This window comes from Balaenoptera borealis (genome assembly GCF_965194805.1).
Source record: "Balaenoptera borealis genome assembly, chromosome: 9".
NCBI lineage: Eukaryota > Metazoa > Chordata > Mammalia > Artiodactyla > Balaenopteridae > Balaenoptera > Balaenoptera borealis.
Window position 1 is genome coordinate 113,519,079 of NC_138873.1, and position 14,640 is coordinate 113,533,718.

At 35.7% G+C, this 14,640-nt stretch overlaps 1 protein-coding gene across 12 annotated transcripts in view; it reads left to right on the plus strand.

Annotated features, from left to right (window-relative positions):
- The window catches only part of MYO6 (myosin VI), a 137,491-nt gene that overhangs the window by 78,798 nt on the left and 44,053 nt on the right, over positions 1–14,640 (plus strand). For all 12 annotated transcript variants that reach the window (XM_082405035.1, XM_082405034.1, XM_082405033.1 and 9 more), the window contains 5 exons: positions 2,184–2,264; positions 4,933–5,113; positions 10,070–10,214; positions 11,373–11,530; positions 13,231–13,322. In XM_082405035.1, coding sequence (XP_082261161.1) covers positions 2,184–2,264; positions 4,933–5,113; positions 10,070–10,214; positions 11,373–11,530; positions 13,231–13,322 — 657 coding nt within the window. The remainder of the gene's footprint in view (positions 1–2,183; positions 2,265–4,932; positions 5,114–10,069; positions 10,215–11,372; positions 11,531–13,230; positions 13,323–14,640) is intronic.

The following is a 14,640-nucleotide window of genomic DNA, read 5'->3' on the forward strand; positions in this document are numbered from 1 at the left end:
CAAACAAAAAGTGAAACGCCAAAAAAAGATGTCACAGATGAAAGAGCAAGGTAAAAACCTACAAGACCAAATAAATGAAGACGCAGTAGGCAACCTACCTGAAAAAGAATTCAGAGTAATGATAGTAAAGATGATCCAAAATCTCGGGAACAGAATGGAGAAAATACAGAAAACATTTAACAAGGATCTAGAAGAACTAAAGACCAAACAAACACATATGAACAACACAATTACTGAAATTAAGAATACTCCAGAAGGAATCAACAGAGTAACTGAGGCAGAAGAACGGATAAGTGAGCTGGAAGATAAAATGGTGGAAATAACGGCCAGGGAGCAGAATAAAGAAAAAAGAAAGAAAAGCATTGAGGACAGTCTCAGAGAACTCTGGGACAACATTAAACACACCAACATTCGAATTATAGGGATCGCAGAAGAAGAGAAAAAAAAAGGGTCTGAGAAAATATTTGAAGAGGTTATAGTCAAAAACTTCCCTAACATGGGAAAGGAAACAGTCAGTCAAGTCCAGGAGGCACAGAGAGTCCCATAGAGGATAAATCCAAGGAGAAACATGCCAGGACATATTAATCAAACTATGAAAAATTAAATATAAAGAAAAAATATTAAAAGCAGCCAGGGAAAAGCAACAAATAACATACAAGGGAATCCCCATAAGGTTAACACCTGATCTTTCAGTACAAACTCTGCAAGCCTGAAGGGAGTGGCAGGACATATTAGAAGTGAGGAAAGGGAAAAACCTACAACCAAGATTACTGTACCTGGCAAGGATCTCATTCAGATTCGATGAAGAAAATAAAAACTTTACAGATAAGCAAAAGTTAAGAGAATTCAGCACCACCAAACCAGCTTTACAAAAAATGCTAAAGGAACCTCTCTAGGCAGGAAACAAAAGAGAAGGAAAAGACCTATAAAAACAAACCCAAAATGATTAAGAAAATAGTAATAGGAACATACATATCGATAATTACCTTAAATATAAATGGATTAAATACTCCAGCCAAAAGACATAGACTGGCTGAATGGATACAAAAACAAGACACGTACATATGCTGTCTACAAGAGACCCACTTCAGACCTAGGGACACATACAGACTGAAAGTGAGGGGTTGGAAAAAGATATTCCATGCAAATGGAAATCACAAGAAAGCTGGAGTAGCAATAGCCATATCAGATAAAATAGACTTTAAAATAAAGAATGTTACAAGAGACAAGGAAGGACACTGCGTAATGATCAAGGGATGTTCATTGCAGCAGTATTTATAATAGCCAGGGCATGGAAGCAACCTAAGTGTCCGTCGACAGATGAATGGGTAAAGAAGATGTGGCACATATATACAATGGAATATTACTCAGCCATAAAAAGAAACGAAATTGAGTTATTTTGTAGTGAGGTGGATGGACCTAGAGTCTGTCATGCAGAGTGAAGTAAGTCAGAAAGAGAAAAACAAATATCGAATGCTAAGACATATATATGGAATCTTAAAAAAAAATGGTTCTGATGAACCTAAGGGCATGACAGGAATAAAGATGCAGACATAGAGAATGGACTTGAGGACATGGGGTGGGGGGAAGGGTAAACTGGGATGAAGTGAGAGAGTGGCATGGACATACATATGCTACCAAATGTAAGATAGATAGCTAGTGGGAAGCAGCTGCGTAGCACAGGGAGATCAGCTCGGTGCTTTGTGACCACTTAAGAGGGGTGGGATAGGAAGGGTGGGAGGGAGATGCAAGAGGGATGGGATATGGGGATATACGTATGCATATAGCTGATTCACTTTGTTATACAGCAGAAACTAACACAATGCTGTAAAGCAATTATACTCCAATAAAGATGTTTAAAATGAATAAATAAACTGGAGATATATATTTTTTAAAAATTGCTACCTTTGAAAAATAGGAAAGCTTTATGGTATTGGTTTTTATGTTAATCATGTAATTTAATCTATTGTCAGGTTAGGATTTTCACCATCTCTGCTGTGATTAGTAAGAATGAAATGTTTATGATATATAGAAGTATTGATTTTAATTGAGAGATTAAATGATACTCAGGTTATGTTTAGAAATTCTTTAGAGTTAGCACTATTTGATAAGTTGTGTTTTCCTTTGTATTGTTTTCCTGTGGATCATATTTGTTAATTATATTTTAAATTTCTTTGTCATAGTATTTAAACCGAGGCTGCACTAGATACTTTGCTAACAAAGAAACTGACAAACACATTTTACAGAACCGAAAAAGTCCTGAGGTAAAGTAGCCTTTTAAAAAAAATTATAATCTTTAATACAAAAAAATTGTGCTGAAAGATGTATTCTATTTTTTATTTTGGAAACCAAGTAAGATCTCTTACTTTTAGGCTTATGCTTAAAAAACCTAAATACTCATCCACACCTCTCGCCGAGAAGTACTTTACACCTCTTTTGGTATCTGCAGAAGCCACAGGTTCTGGGTCTTCTTGGTGGGACCTCAGTGCACTGCTCTCCTCTTGTTATTTTCCCGGCATGAGGGCATCAGATTGCTTAAGAATCATCCTTTGCTGACATTTTTGAAACTTACTCTCATATTACCCATTTGTGATTAAGTATAAAATATGTCCTTTATAATTTATTGTCTATGTCAAGGCCAAAGTAAGCTTTGATGTAGACAATAAGTAGAGTGAGCATTCTTGTGAACTAATGCTTATGTATTATTGCAATATTTCTCTTTAAAACATCATGTTTCTGTAATATATTATGAAAAGTTTTATGTATAGGTCTTACTAAATCATTGTATTTCTAAGAGTAAGTAGATATAATTATACCATTAAGTATTATTTTAAAAACATTAAATCCTTAATCTAAAAATCTACTGCAACTTTTATAAATTTTAATATGCAGTGTTTAAGTAATAAGTGGGATTAAGTTGTATCTACTCAGGGAGCTTAAATTATGAAATCCTAAGTCAGGATTAAGTATAGGGACTAGTTCATATTGTCTTTATTTTATTAAAAGATTTATATTTAAGTGAACAAGGTTTTATTATGCTTGGTTTTTAATGCCCCTGCATTTGTGAGTCAGATGTTTTTGACTACTTTCAAAATGGTGAGGTGAATTATATCTTTAATATATTCATAGAAAAGAACAGAAAGCAACTAAAAATTCCCATTAATTTGAATTCTAAGTAGATGAGTCTGCAGTTAATTTTTGTTTAAGTTGACATTTTATTTATCATTTTAGACACAGATGTCTGTAAACTTTATATTACATCCATGGTTGGAACTTTAAGAAGTGACATTAATATTTATTATGGTATCTTCCTTTGTTATGATAACCTATATTTTTATTTGGCATCATTGAAATATAGAAATTGTATTTTTTCCACTAAGATAATAGGGATATTTCCTGGTGGGATACTGCAGCTATCCCAAAGGAAAAAATATATACATATATAAATTTGATCTTTTACCATGGAAAAAACTGAGTGGAGAGGAAAGAAAACTGGATTTTACTCTCCAAAGAGTAGCAGTCTTTGTGCTGTCTTAGGAAGAAAATGTACACTTTCTGATTCTAGAGTCAACATAGTTTGTTAGGAATCTTATTCATATTACTGGGTTTATATATAAAAATATATAAGTGAATAATGGATTTAATATGTTTAAATTACTTCTTATTGTCTTCTTTATCAGGAGGATGAGGTGATAATTTTGACTATTTAGAATCCTTTGCCTAGTTCCATTGGCATGTCTTTAAGCTGTGTGTTAGTTTTAGGAGAATGCAGTATTTTTAGTCTGCTGTGATAGCAATATATTCATTGACATTTGATTAGTAACAGTTTTTAAATGAAGTAACCGTTCAATTGCAAGACTAAAAATTCTGCACGATATGTGCTTTGTTTTAAATTTGGCTGCATGTGATTGTTTTCTTTAAGAATAAAATTAAATTTCTTTGTCTAGACATTTTCCAGAAATTTTACACATGCATAATTAAACATTTTAAAGACTTGTGTGGAAAGGCAATTACAACTTTAGCTGGGAAGCGATTGGCAACCTGGAGGAAAAAAAACATCTCCTAGGGGCGTCTTTAATGACCAGTCAATTCTGATGCTGTTACCTAATGTTTAATTTTCCTTATTCATTCTCAAGTTCTGGAAAATTGCTAGTCCAGTCTTTCTGTGTCCAGTAATTTTTTTTTCCTCCTTCTAGTTTCTGCAGGGCTGACTTTTCTTCTTCCTTTTTCTGAGTTTGTTATAGGTTCTAGTAAATGAATACTTTAGATGCACGTTCTTTTAGGAGAGAAAGCAAATTTTCTCTTCATTTTTTCGGAAATGTTTTCAGTCATTGCACAAATTCTTAGCATAAGCGTAGTGCTTACTAATACACTTTACCTCATATATACTAATACGGAAAGGTTTAGAAATTAATTCCCAGGCCATGAACATTGTTGTTAGCCTGTCCAGTCATTACTGCTGTTGAATATTGGTGCAGTTGGTGGCAGTTAACCTGAAGGAGTGTAATGCTAAGTTTCAGATTTAAATTTTTATTACAGTTTTTTAAAACCTCAGTTCTTTTTGACCTGTGGTTTCATGTTGATTCATTTCAACCACTGATATTCCCTTCATTTTCTCTCAATTTATATTTTTATATAATATCCTAGTTTTAGAGTTAAAATTGTAATTAAATTGGAAAACATCTCATTCCATTTTTGACTGAAATTTTTATTGAGATAGTTGTAGATTTCACATGTCATTGAAAGAAATAATACATAAATCCTGGGCACACTTTGGCCAGTCATTCAGTTTTTGAATGTGTTGGAACACTAAAGTTTTATGATTGACACGTTTTATTTTTGCATGTTACATAGTGAATAGACGTTGTGTAGTTGTGTTAGTATACTTAAATAATGTAAACCACAGTTAATTGATGTCTTCTTGTTTTGTAGTATCTTAAGGCAGGCTCCTTGAAAGATCCTTTGTTAGATGACCATGGAGATTTTATTAGAATGTGCACAGCCATGAAGAAGATTGGTTTGGATGATGAAGAAAAGCTTGATCTGTTCCGGGTAGTAGCTGGTGTCCTGCACCTTGGAAATATTGATTTTGAGGAAGCCGGCAGCACTTCAGGTTTTTTTCTGTTTTCCTGTGGTCTTTTTGTTTTGCTTTATTTTAAAAAGGAGTAAAATTAGAAGTTCTGTCATTTAATTGTCCTATGAAAATTTACTCTGTGTGCAGGTTTGTTAACACCCTACATTTCTAGAATATATTGTATTATGTGATAAATCTTGCAACTGCAGGATGCTGCATTATTAGTTATTATGAGCTCTTGTTAAATAAATCAGTGATACGGATGAGGAATAAACTCGTTCTGTGAAGGATAAATAATCCTGACTACCAGGGTCATATTTGGTTAAACTTTTCAGGTGATATTAATCTTTTCCAATAAGTGAACATAATAATTCTCTCTACCATCTTTTAAGGTATTTTGACATTTTTCTGGTTCATTGATCTAAACTTGGTTAATTAGGGTAATTGAATACATGAAAGCCCATATACATTGTTACTGGGAAATGAAAGCAGGTTAAGCTTGATGCAGATTGAACAGATCATTTAAATGCCTGCACTGCAGTAACTTTTCAACTGTATTGTTTCAGTCTCTATGTAAATAGTAAGGCTTTTTATATGATCTTAAGTTTGATCCATGAATGCGGGAGTTGGCAGGCCATGATTCATGGTCAAATCTGACTAGCTGCCTGTTTTTGTAAATAAAGTATTGTTAGAACACAGCCACACACATTTATTTATGTCTTGCCTATGCCAGCTTTCGTAGTGGCAGAGTTGGGGTTGTGACAGAGACTGGATGGTCGGCAAAGCCTAAAACCTCACTCTTTAGAGAAGAAGATTGTTGACTCCTGCATAAATACATTGTTTAAAAGAGTTTTAAAAAAATCGAAAGCACTATTTATAATATAGTAGTCAATAACATGGGCTTTAGTGGCAGATCCCAGAAGCTCTCTAAGCCTTGGATTTTTCATTCGTAAAATAATGAAGAAATAATTCATGAGAAGTGTTTTTTCCTAGCAGTAGTTTGCATATAAGGAAAAGGGCACAAGAGGAAGGAAAAAGAACATTAAAAAAAATGTGTCTGCTACGTGTAAGACCCTTCATATACTGTGTTTCGTCATAAACATCATAATCATAATCTGAACTTAATAAAGATAATGAGGTAGAGGATATTATCTCCATTTTACAGAAGTAGGACCTGTGCAGAAGTTTAAGTAATATGGTCATTAGTGAAGTTGTAGGTGTGAGAGCTGGTTCTACCCACGTCTGACTAACTCCAGTACGTGTGATAACTGCCCCTCATTGCCCCCTGTCACTGAACCTTCTGAGCAGATGGAAGTTGACAGTCTGAGTGGCTTTCAGACTGAGTGTCCGCGGTGCTGTGACATCAACATCAGGTGTGACAGAGTGTGGTGCGTAAGAGCACGTGGTCTTGGGCCAGGCTTTTCACCGTGTGTTACCTGCCTGTGTGACCTTGGGCCAGGAACTTAACCTCTCTGTGTCTCGGTTTCCTCACCTGTAAACTAGGAATAATAAATAACAGGCCTTACCTCATGTTATAAAGAGGAATAAATGAGTTAAATATTTGTAGAATGATGTGAATACTTACATCTGGCATGTAGTAATCACTCTGTTTTTTAATGAAGAAGTAAAATAAAAATGCAAATTACTCCCAGATTAAAGTAAAAGAAACAAAAAGAAAAACCAAGCAAAATCAGGTATGTTCTTAGTATGCATTAAAATTGTTATTAGTTTTTTTTGAGGGATTTGAAAATGTAATGAATGTTAGAATACATTTTCATTTGCTCTGTAGCATTGTTGTACCAAGGGAGCATGTAGGAGGAGTTCTAAGTAATATCCAAAAAAGTTTAGAAAAATTAACGCACAGTTTGGACATGCTGTTAGAAGTGATAGGTGGCATTTTCACACACCTCATGTTCTTACTGTGTGGTAAACGTGCAGATGTACACAGAGCATCATAAATGTGGCATGATCTAGTTAGTTGAAAAGCACTTAAACGGTCCAAAGGCACATAGCAGATATTCACATTATCTTTTATTTTTCTTCTCAAACTTCCTTCTGTTGAAGGGAAAATGAGCAGAAAGCAGAGCACATTAGAATGAGGCAATGAATCCAGAGAATTAATCAACTAGGCTGTTTTTATTTTAATAGCTAAGATTTTATTATATTAATCTTCATCCTTCCTATGACCTTTCCTATAGATTCAGATGGTTTCTTTCTAATCAGAATTGATTTTTCCTGCCCTAGAGAGCTCAATTTTGGCATGACCTTGCAATTTGAAAAAGCTCTGGATATTCGTAATTATTTTATCAGAAATTTTATTCTTCAGTAAATGTTTAGACAACTCCCACTGCTATTTAAAAGTTCTGGAAATGCAAAGAATACCTTTAGGGACTTCCTATGTTTTTAAAATTCCACATAACAAAAACATACATTATTACAACAACTAATGTAAAATGTGTTCAAAGAAGTTCTTTTTTGGAAAGGGAGTGACATGAAAAGCCTTGCATTATTTCACAGTATTTTGCCCTTTTGAAACTTTTAAAATAAATTTTTTTCTATGCTAGCCTTACATAATTCCTGGAAGTGTGTAAGAAACTGCAGAATAGTAAAAAAAAAAAAGAAAAGAAGTATTTAAATGAATTAATCAATTATTGTTGGTCAACTTTTTGAGTTATGTAATTTTAGATAATGTGTATGTGTGTATAAACTAGAAATTAGTAGTAATCTTACTTTCAAAGAATTAAAGGTTTAATATATCTTCTAAGTATTCCTCTCCCCTTATTCTTTTTTTCAGCTTTATTGAAGTATAATTCATATTGAGTTGTGCAACAATCACTGTATTCAGTTTTAGAATATTTTCATCACTCCAGATACAAACCCTATACCCTTCGTCATTTCCCCCCCACCCCGCCCCATTTCCTCCCAAATCCCTAGCCTTTAGGCAACCACTGTTCTACTTTGTCTCTATCAATTTGCCTATCATGGGCATTTCATATAAATGGAATCATACAATATGTGCTCTTTGTGACTGGCTTCTTTCAGTTAGCATAATGTTTCCAAGGTTCATCCATGTTTTAACATGTGTCAGTGCATCATTTCTTTTTATTGCTGAGTAATATTCCATTGTATAGATATACCACATTTTGTTTATCCATTTGTTATTTGATGAACTTTTAGGTTGCTTCCACCTTTGGCTGTTATGAATTATGCTGCTATAAACATTTGTGTGCAAGTTTTTGTGTGGACACATGTTTTCATTTCTCTTGGGTGTATGCTTAGGAGTAGAATTGCTGAGTCATAGGGTAATTCTATATTTAACCTTATGAGGAATTGACTTTCAAAGTAACTGAAGGGTTTTACATTGTTACCACCCTAGTGCCTGCGAAGTGCTACCTCATTGTGGTTTTTATTTGCATTTTCCTGATGGCTCATGATGTTGAGCATATTTTCAACTGTATTGGCCATTTGTATATCTTTTTTTGAGAAATGACTACTTATGTTCTTTACTCACTTATTAATTGGATTGCCTTTTTATTATTGAGTTGTAAGAGTTTTTTAATATGTTCTAAATAGAAGTTCCTTATCAGATATATAATTTGCAAATATTTTCTCTCATTCTGCGGGTTGTGTTTTTCATTTTTGGATAATGTTCTTTGAAGCACAAAAGTTTTTCATTTTGATGAAATCCAGTTTGTCTGTTTTTTCTTTTGTTGCTTATGGTGCCATATCTAGGAAGCCATTACCTGGTCCAAGATCACAAGGATTTATGTCTGTATTCTTCTAAGAGTTTAATAGTGTTACTCTTACCTTTAGGTCTTTGATTGATTTTTGAGTTAATTTCTGCGTATGGTGTGAAGTAGGGGTCCAATTACATTCTTTTACATGTGGATGTCCAGTTGTCCAGTGCCATTTGTTTGAAAAGCTGTTCTTTTCCCCCAATGAATTGTCTTGACAATGCCTTATTCATATAAGATCTCATGGTTTATTTCTCCTGAGAGCAGTCTGTTAAATAGTGTATTAATTTGTCATGATAAAATTCTCATTATGGTTTCATACATTCTTTGTAATTTTGAAATTAGTCTTAAAATGAATCATTTATAAGCACTAAACCATAAAAATGTTAATAAAATGTTTATTATTTTTAATATTAGTAGTAATAAGATAATAATTATAGGTACCTTCATATAGTGCTTATTAGGTACCAGACACTATTCCAGGCACTTCACGTATATAACCTTATTAATCTTCATAACAACCTTATTAGGCTAGTACAGTTAGTATTCTCATTATATGGGTGAGGAAACTGAGTACAGAAAGAATAAGTAACTCGTTCAAGGTCACACAACTAGTAAGTTGTAGAGCCAGAAGAGCCCCGAGTCTAAGCACTGTCGTATTCTGTCTTTCTAGAAAAACCTTTTTAATTCAAGCTCCATAAATAGAAATCTATAGATATGATGTACAGGAAATAGCTGTGCCCTCCTCACCCTCTTCCTTTGTCCCCGAGCCTCACGAGCACACGCATGTGCACACACACACCCCCACACACATAGACAAACGTCCACACCCACACTGACCTATTCTGGTGCCTCACATTTACCACTGAAATTACTCCTTGATGTTTTCTGCAGTCGTATGATTTTAGTGATAAGGCACTCTGTTATTCCAGAGATTTATTTTAATATATTAACAAGGATTATAATCTATCATTAGTATATTTTGCTTGCAGGGTCATTAAAAAATGAAACTGTGACAGGCTAAAATTGATGGGCTGAACGGATTGTATCATGGGCTGCCCTGAGTGAGGGTCTCCCACTGACCTTGGCAGTGTGAGTGTCTGACAAGGGCGGGGAACAAGCGAGGTGAAATTAAAAGTCACAACTAAGCCTTGTCTAGTCCATAGTTTTATGTAAGTGAAGTGTACTTCTAAGAAATGCATCTTGAAAATCTGGTTTACACAATGTTTATTAATTTCAAATTGAAATATGTGTTCATTAGGTGGCTGTAATCTGAAGAATAAATCTACTCAGTCATTGGAGTATTGTGCTGAGTTACTGGGTTTGGATCAAGATGATCTTCGTGTAAGTTTAACTACAAGAGTCATGCTAACAACAGCAGGGGGCACCAAAGGAACAGTGATAAAGTAAGTTCCCTCACTCATTGCTCTGTAAAAATCCTGCCTTGTGGGGAAAAAAGCCAGGTCCTCTATCGCTTGCTGAATAAGGCAGACAGTGAGTTTCTAGTGACATATTTCAAAAAATTTTCAACGAAGTAAAAAAAATAAGGATAAAAAAGATCTTTTAGCCACTCAGAAAATTCGGTAACTCTTACTTTGGGAAATATTAGCAAGGTACGCTTTGCCTGATTCTTTGCTAAGCCAACTGCAGATTATTATTATGAAGACAATCTCAGCGAGGAGGATGTATAATAGTGCCCTACAGTTGCATGGTTCCTTGGAGAGATTTCTGGAACCCAAGGGAAGGCTGGTAAAAGCACATGTGGGTGGTCCTCTCAGCAATCATGTCCTCCGTTTCCCCTGTGTTCCAAAGCCGTTCTTTTTTGTGTCTTAAGTATGGCGTGTCCACATAAGAGTCCCTTTAGGAAAGGGTTCTATTACAAGAAATGTAAGTTGGAAAATCACTGTTTAGAAGGGATTCAAGTATTGGTCTGACCTGAATGACTTTTAAGGTTACTTCCAAATTTTGATAATTTTTTCTGGTATTCCCACAGGGCCTCACGCTTTATGACAGCATTTAGCACAGTGTTTGGAAATTCTTTCCTGTGGCAGCCTCTCTTCATCGGACTGTGTATCTGTATCTGCAGCGTCTAACACTGTTATACCGTGTAGTTATTTCTATGAAAGAGTAGAGTTGGACAGTTTGGATTTTAAGATGTAAACATTTTTTTCCTAAACAGTGTTAACCAAGTTTCTGACCTTTAAAGTGGTCTTGAATTAAACACAATTTCTTTTGCATTTAAGAACGTCACATGGAAGATTATTCCTCGGAATACTTTTTTTATATGTTCAGCACGTACAGTGAGGTATAAATTAAGGTTAAAAAGATTTTTTGAGCCTAATGTTCTTTTACCCAGTGATCGATTTTTAATCTAATTATCTTGTAGATTATTCTCTTGAAGTATTCTACTTAGCCCCGTTTACCTGTCTCTGTTCACGAATGACATTTTGTAACTATTTATTTTGTTCTTCACAGTGAGTATGTACTTAGTTCTTGGGAATATGGCATTATTTCCACAACATATTACTATGAAGAATTCCTGTTGGTACGGTCTTCTTTTACAGGGTACCCCTGAAAGTGGAGCAAGCAAACAACGCCCGGGATGCTTTGGCAAAGACTGTCTATAGCCATCTTTTCGATCACGTGGTCAACAGGGTAAATCAGTGTTTTCCTTTTGAAACATCATCCTATTTTATCGGAGTCCTAGATATTGCTGGATTTGGTAAGTAGAGTTTTGTTTGTGAGTTTGTATCTGTTTGATATTTTCACACATGTTTAAAATAAAATTTTAAAAACTTTTTTTCCCTTGTAATACCTTTCACTTGATGAAAGGTATTACAAGGGAACTGGTACTCACTTCCAGTTATATGTCCATACCACCATTTCATTTCATAATACGATTTAAGTAGGAAGCTAATGCTTCAAAAAAAAAAAAGGAAAGGAAAGACTCATGGATTTTGGTCACACTAATGCTTAAAACATGTTGATTGAAACTACTATAGGTAGAGATGTCTCTGTACTCTTAAATGAGTACAGCTGATAAAGGTGAAGTCTTGAGTGCTGCTGATAAAGAGAATTAAGTCATTAAAACCATTGGCTCCAGCGTAGACCTGGGTACAGGTTGACCTAGCACACAGGCCAGACTCATGACTATGTGTAAAAAATTCATCATTAGTGTTAGTTGTCAACAGATAGCTATTTCCAATTAATTTCCACCAAATGAGTACGCTGTCAAGATAGATATATGAGAACAACTGTGGAGTTGTATAACCAGAAATGAAACGAGTCACTGATACCTGAATGCTGCTTTGTTCGGAATTACCGTGTTGTAAAAATCTCAAAGTAAGTCTGACCGTTTTTATATTGGGCTTTATCAGTGTGAGCGTTCCCTCTGTGCAAAAGTGGTGTCCTCCGTGATTTGTTTGCCTTTGTCAAGGGAAGATATGAGTGTTTACATTTGGGAGGGGCAGAATTTTGTTTTCGATGTAATACATATTTTAAAATTTACAATAAAGCATTACCTTATGATCAAAGGTAGAGAAACACGTGTCACTGACTTAAGATTTCGTAATCTTCAGACATTTGTTTCCTGGTCTGCACCGTTTTAGTATAACACTCACATACACAGAGTCATGACATTTTAGAGCTACAGGGATCTTAGAAATAATGTAATACAATCCCTTAATTTTAGAAGTGCATTAGTATCCATAATATTTTTTCTAACTATTTTACAGATTATATAGAAAAATATAAAGTACTTACATTTTTTTCTTTTTTTAATAAATTTATTTATTTATTTTTTTATTTTTGGGTGCGTTGGGTCTTTGTTTCTGTGCGAGGGCTTTCTCTAGTTGCGGCGAGTGGGGGCCACTCTTCATCGCGGTGCGCGGGCCTCTCACTGTCGTGGCCTCTCTTGTTGCGGAGCACAGGCTCCAGACGCGCAGGCTCAGTAGTTGTGGCTCACGGGCCTAGTTGCTCCGCGGCATGTGGGGTCTTCCCAGACCAGGGCTCGAACCCGTGTCCCCTGCATTGGCAGGCAGATTCTCAACCACTGCGCCACCAGGGAAGCCCCTAAAGTACTTACATTTTAAGTCATTTTTCTTCTTTGATTTAGATTGCTTTAACACCTGTGCTTTAAAAATCTTTACAAGTGACGTATATTTTACATCTTTTACTATATGACATTTATCTTATCTGCCAAACACCTTTTTGTCAAGCGAAGGTATTTTTAATACTTAATTTTAATGCACATCAAATTTTAAGTCTTGAAATAAGAGCATTTGGGGAGTATGGAACAATTATATGTATATATTTTAACCTAATGTTAAATTAAACACTGATACAATAAAATTTTATCCTAAGTGAAATTTATTAATGTGAAGTTGATCTGATGACGACTCTTGATTCTGGTTTTGTTTTCAGAGTACTTTGAACGTAACAGTTTTGAACAATTTTGCATCAACTACTGCAATGAAAAACTTCAACAATTTTTTAACGAAAGGATTCTGAAGGAGGTAATTGCCATACAATTTAGATTTAAGAACCGCATTAAGCTATTTTAAATTTCAAGGTACAGAGACATACTGCAGTTAGCCCGATGGATGGGGTGTGATGTAAGGTGGCCCAGGGAATCAGAGATGCCCAGTGTGGGCCCCAGTGGCCCATCAGAAGTGTTAATGGTACAGCTGAGGCTTAGGGATCCAGTAAAAACTCTTAATAGGCACCTCCTCAGAAGTGAATGTCTCTTGCTTCTTACTAGTGACTTTTACTAGACTTGAAATTCTGCTTGTTTCTTTTCCTGATTCTGTTTTCTCTACTCCTGCCACGGCCAAACAATAGTCTGCTCTCAGCCCTGACCTGGACATCTCCCCCTGTTCCTCTGTGTCTCTGCTTCTGTCCACTCCGCTGTCTGCTCGCCCTCTCTCCGTATGGCAGGAAAGCCACCAGGCCAGGAGATTCCCTGGGGCCGCTGGCCTGGCCCACCTCCGGGCAGCTCTTTCCCTGCCAGGATACCTTGTGCACTGCCAGTGGCCTGTCAGTGGGGTGCTTTTGGCTGGACACCATCTCCGGTCCAGTAAGGACTTCCTGCCCCTGCTCGTAGTAGATGACTGGTGGCCTACACTCACAGTCTCAAGTCTAGGAAGGTTCCTTTGTCACACCTCAGAGCGCACAGTGAGTAAAAGTAGCTTTGGATCAGTGGGTTTGTGATTAGACTCACCATTTTTTAACCTTGTATTTTGAATTCTCCACCTACTGATACCCTTGTCTTTCCGTGCTTTGAGCCGTTTGAGATATGTCTTACTGAATGAAGAAAGTAGAGTTAAAGGGAACTCAGAAGTAATCTGTTAATCTCGTGCAGCCCTTTGTTTTACAGATGAAGAAACTGCAGAAGTTCAGTGACTTCTGCAGGTCTGGACCCTCCTTTCCGGCTGCCGGCTCACAGCACTGTTCCCTTCGTATTAGCACTGCTGTGTTCTGAGTTCCCCACTGTCTCTGGACTCGAAATGTGAAATATTTTCTTGCCTGTTCCCATCCCATTCATCTTTCCCCCATTTTTATTGTGTTTTGTCTTTATGGGTTTCCTAGTACATTCCAACTTTTATACCTTATCTTATAATATCTTATATATATTATACCAATTCTGGCATAAATAAAACAGGTTAAAACAAGTACCTATCAGTTAGGATAGTTTCTCTGAAAAGTTTCATCTGGCAGCCTTAGTCCTTTCATTACTGTGTGAAGTTTTGCATGTATGCTTCTCACTTAATCAAGCCTTCATTCTTCCCTTCCACACCAGCCCAGCAAGCTTTATGTAGAAACTACATGAAGAGG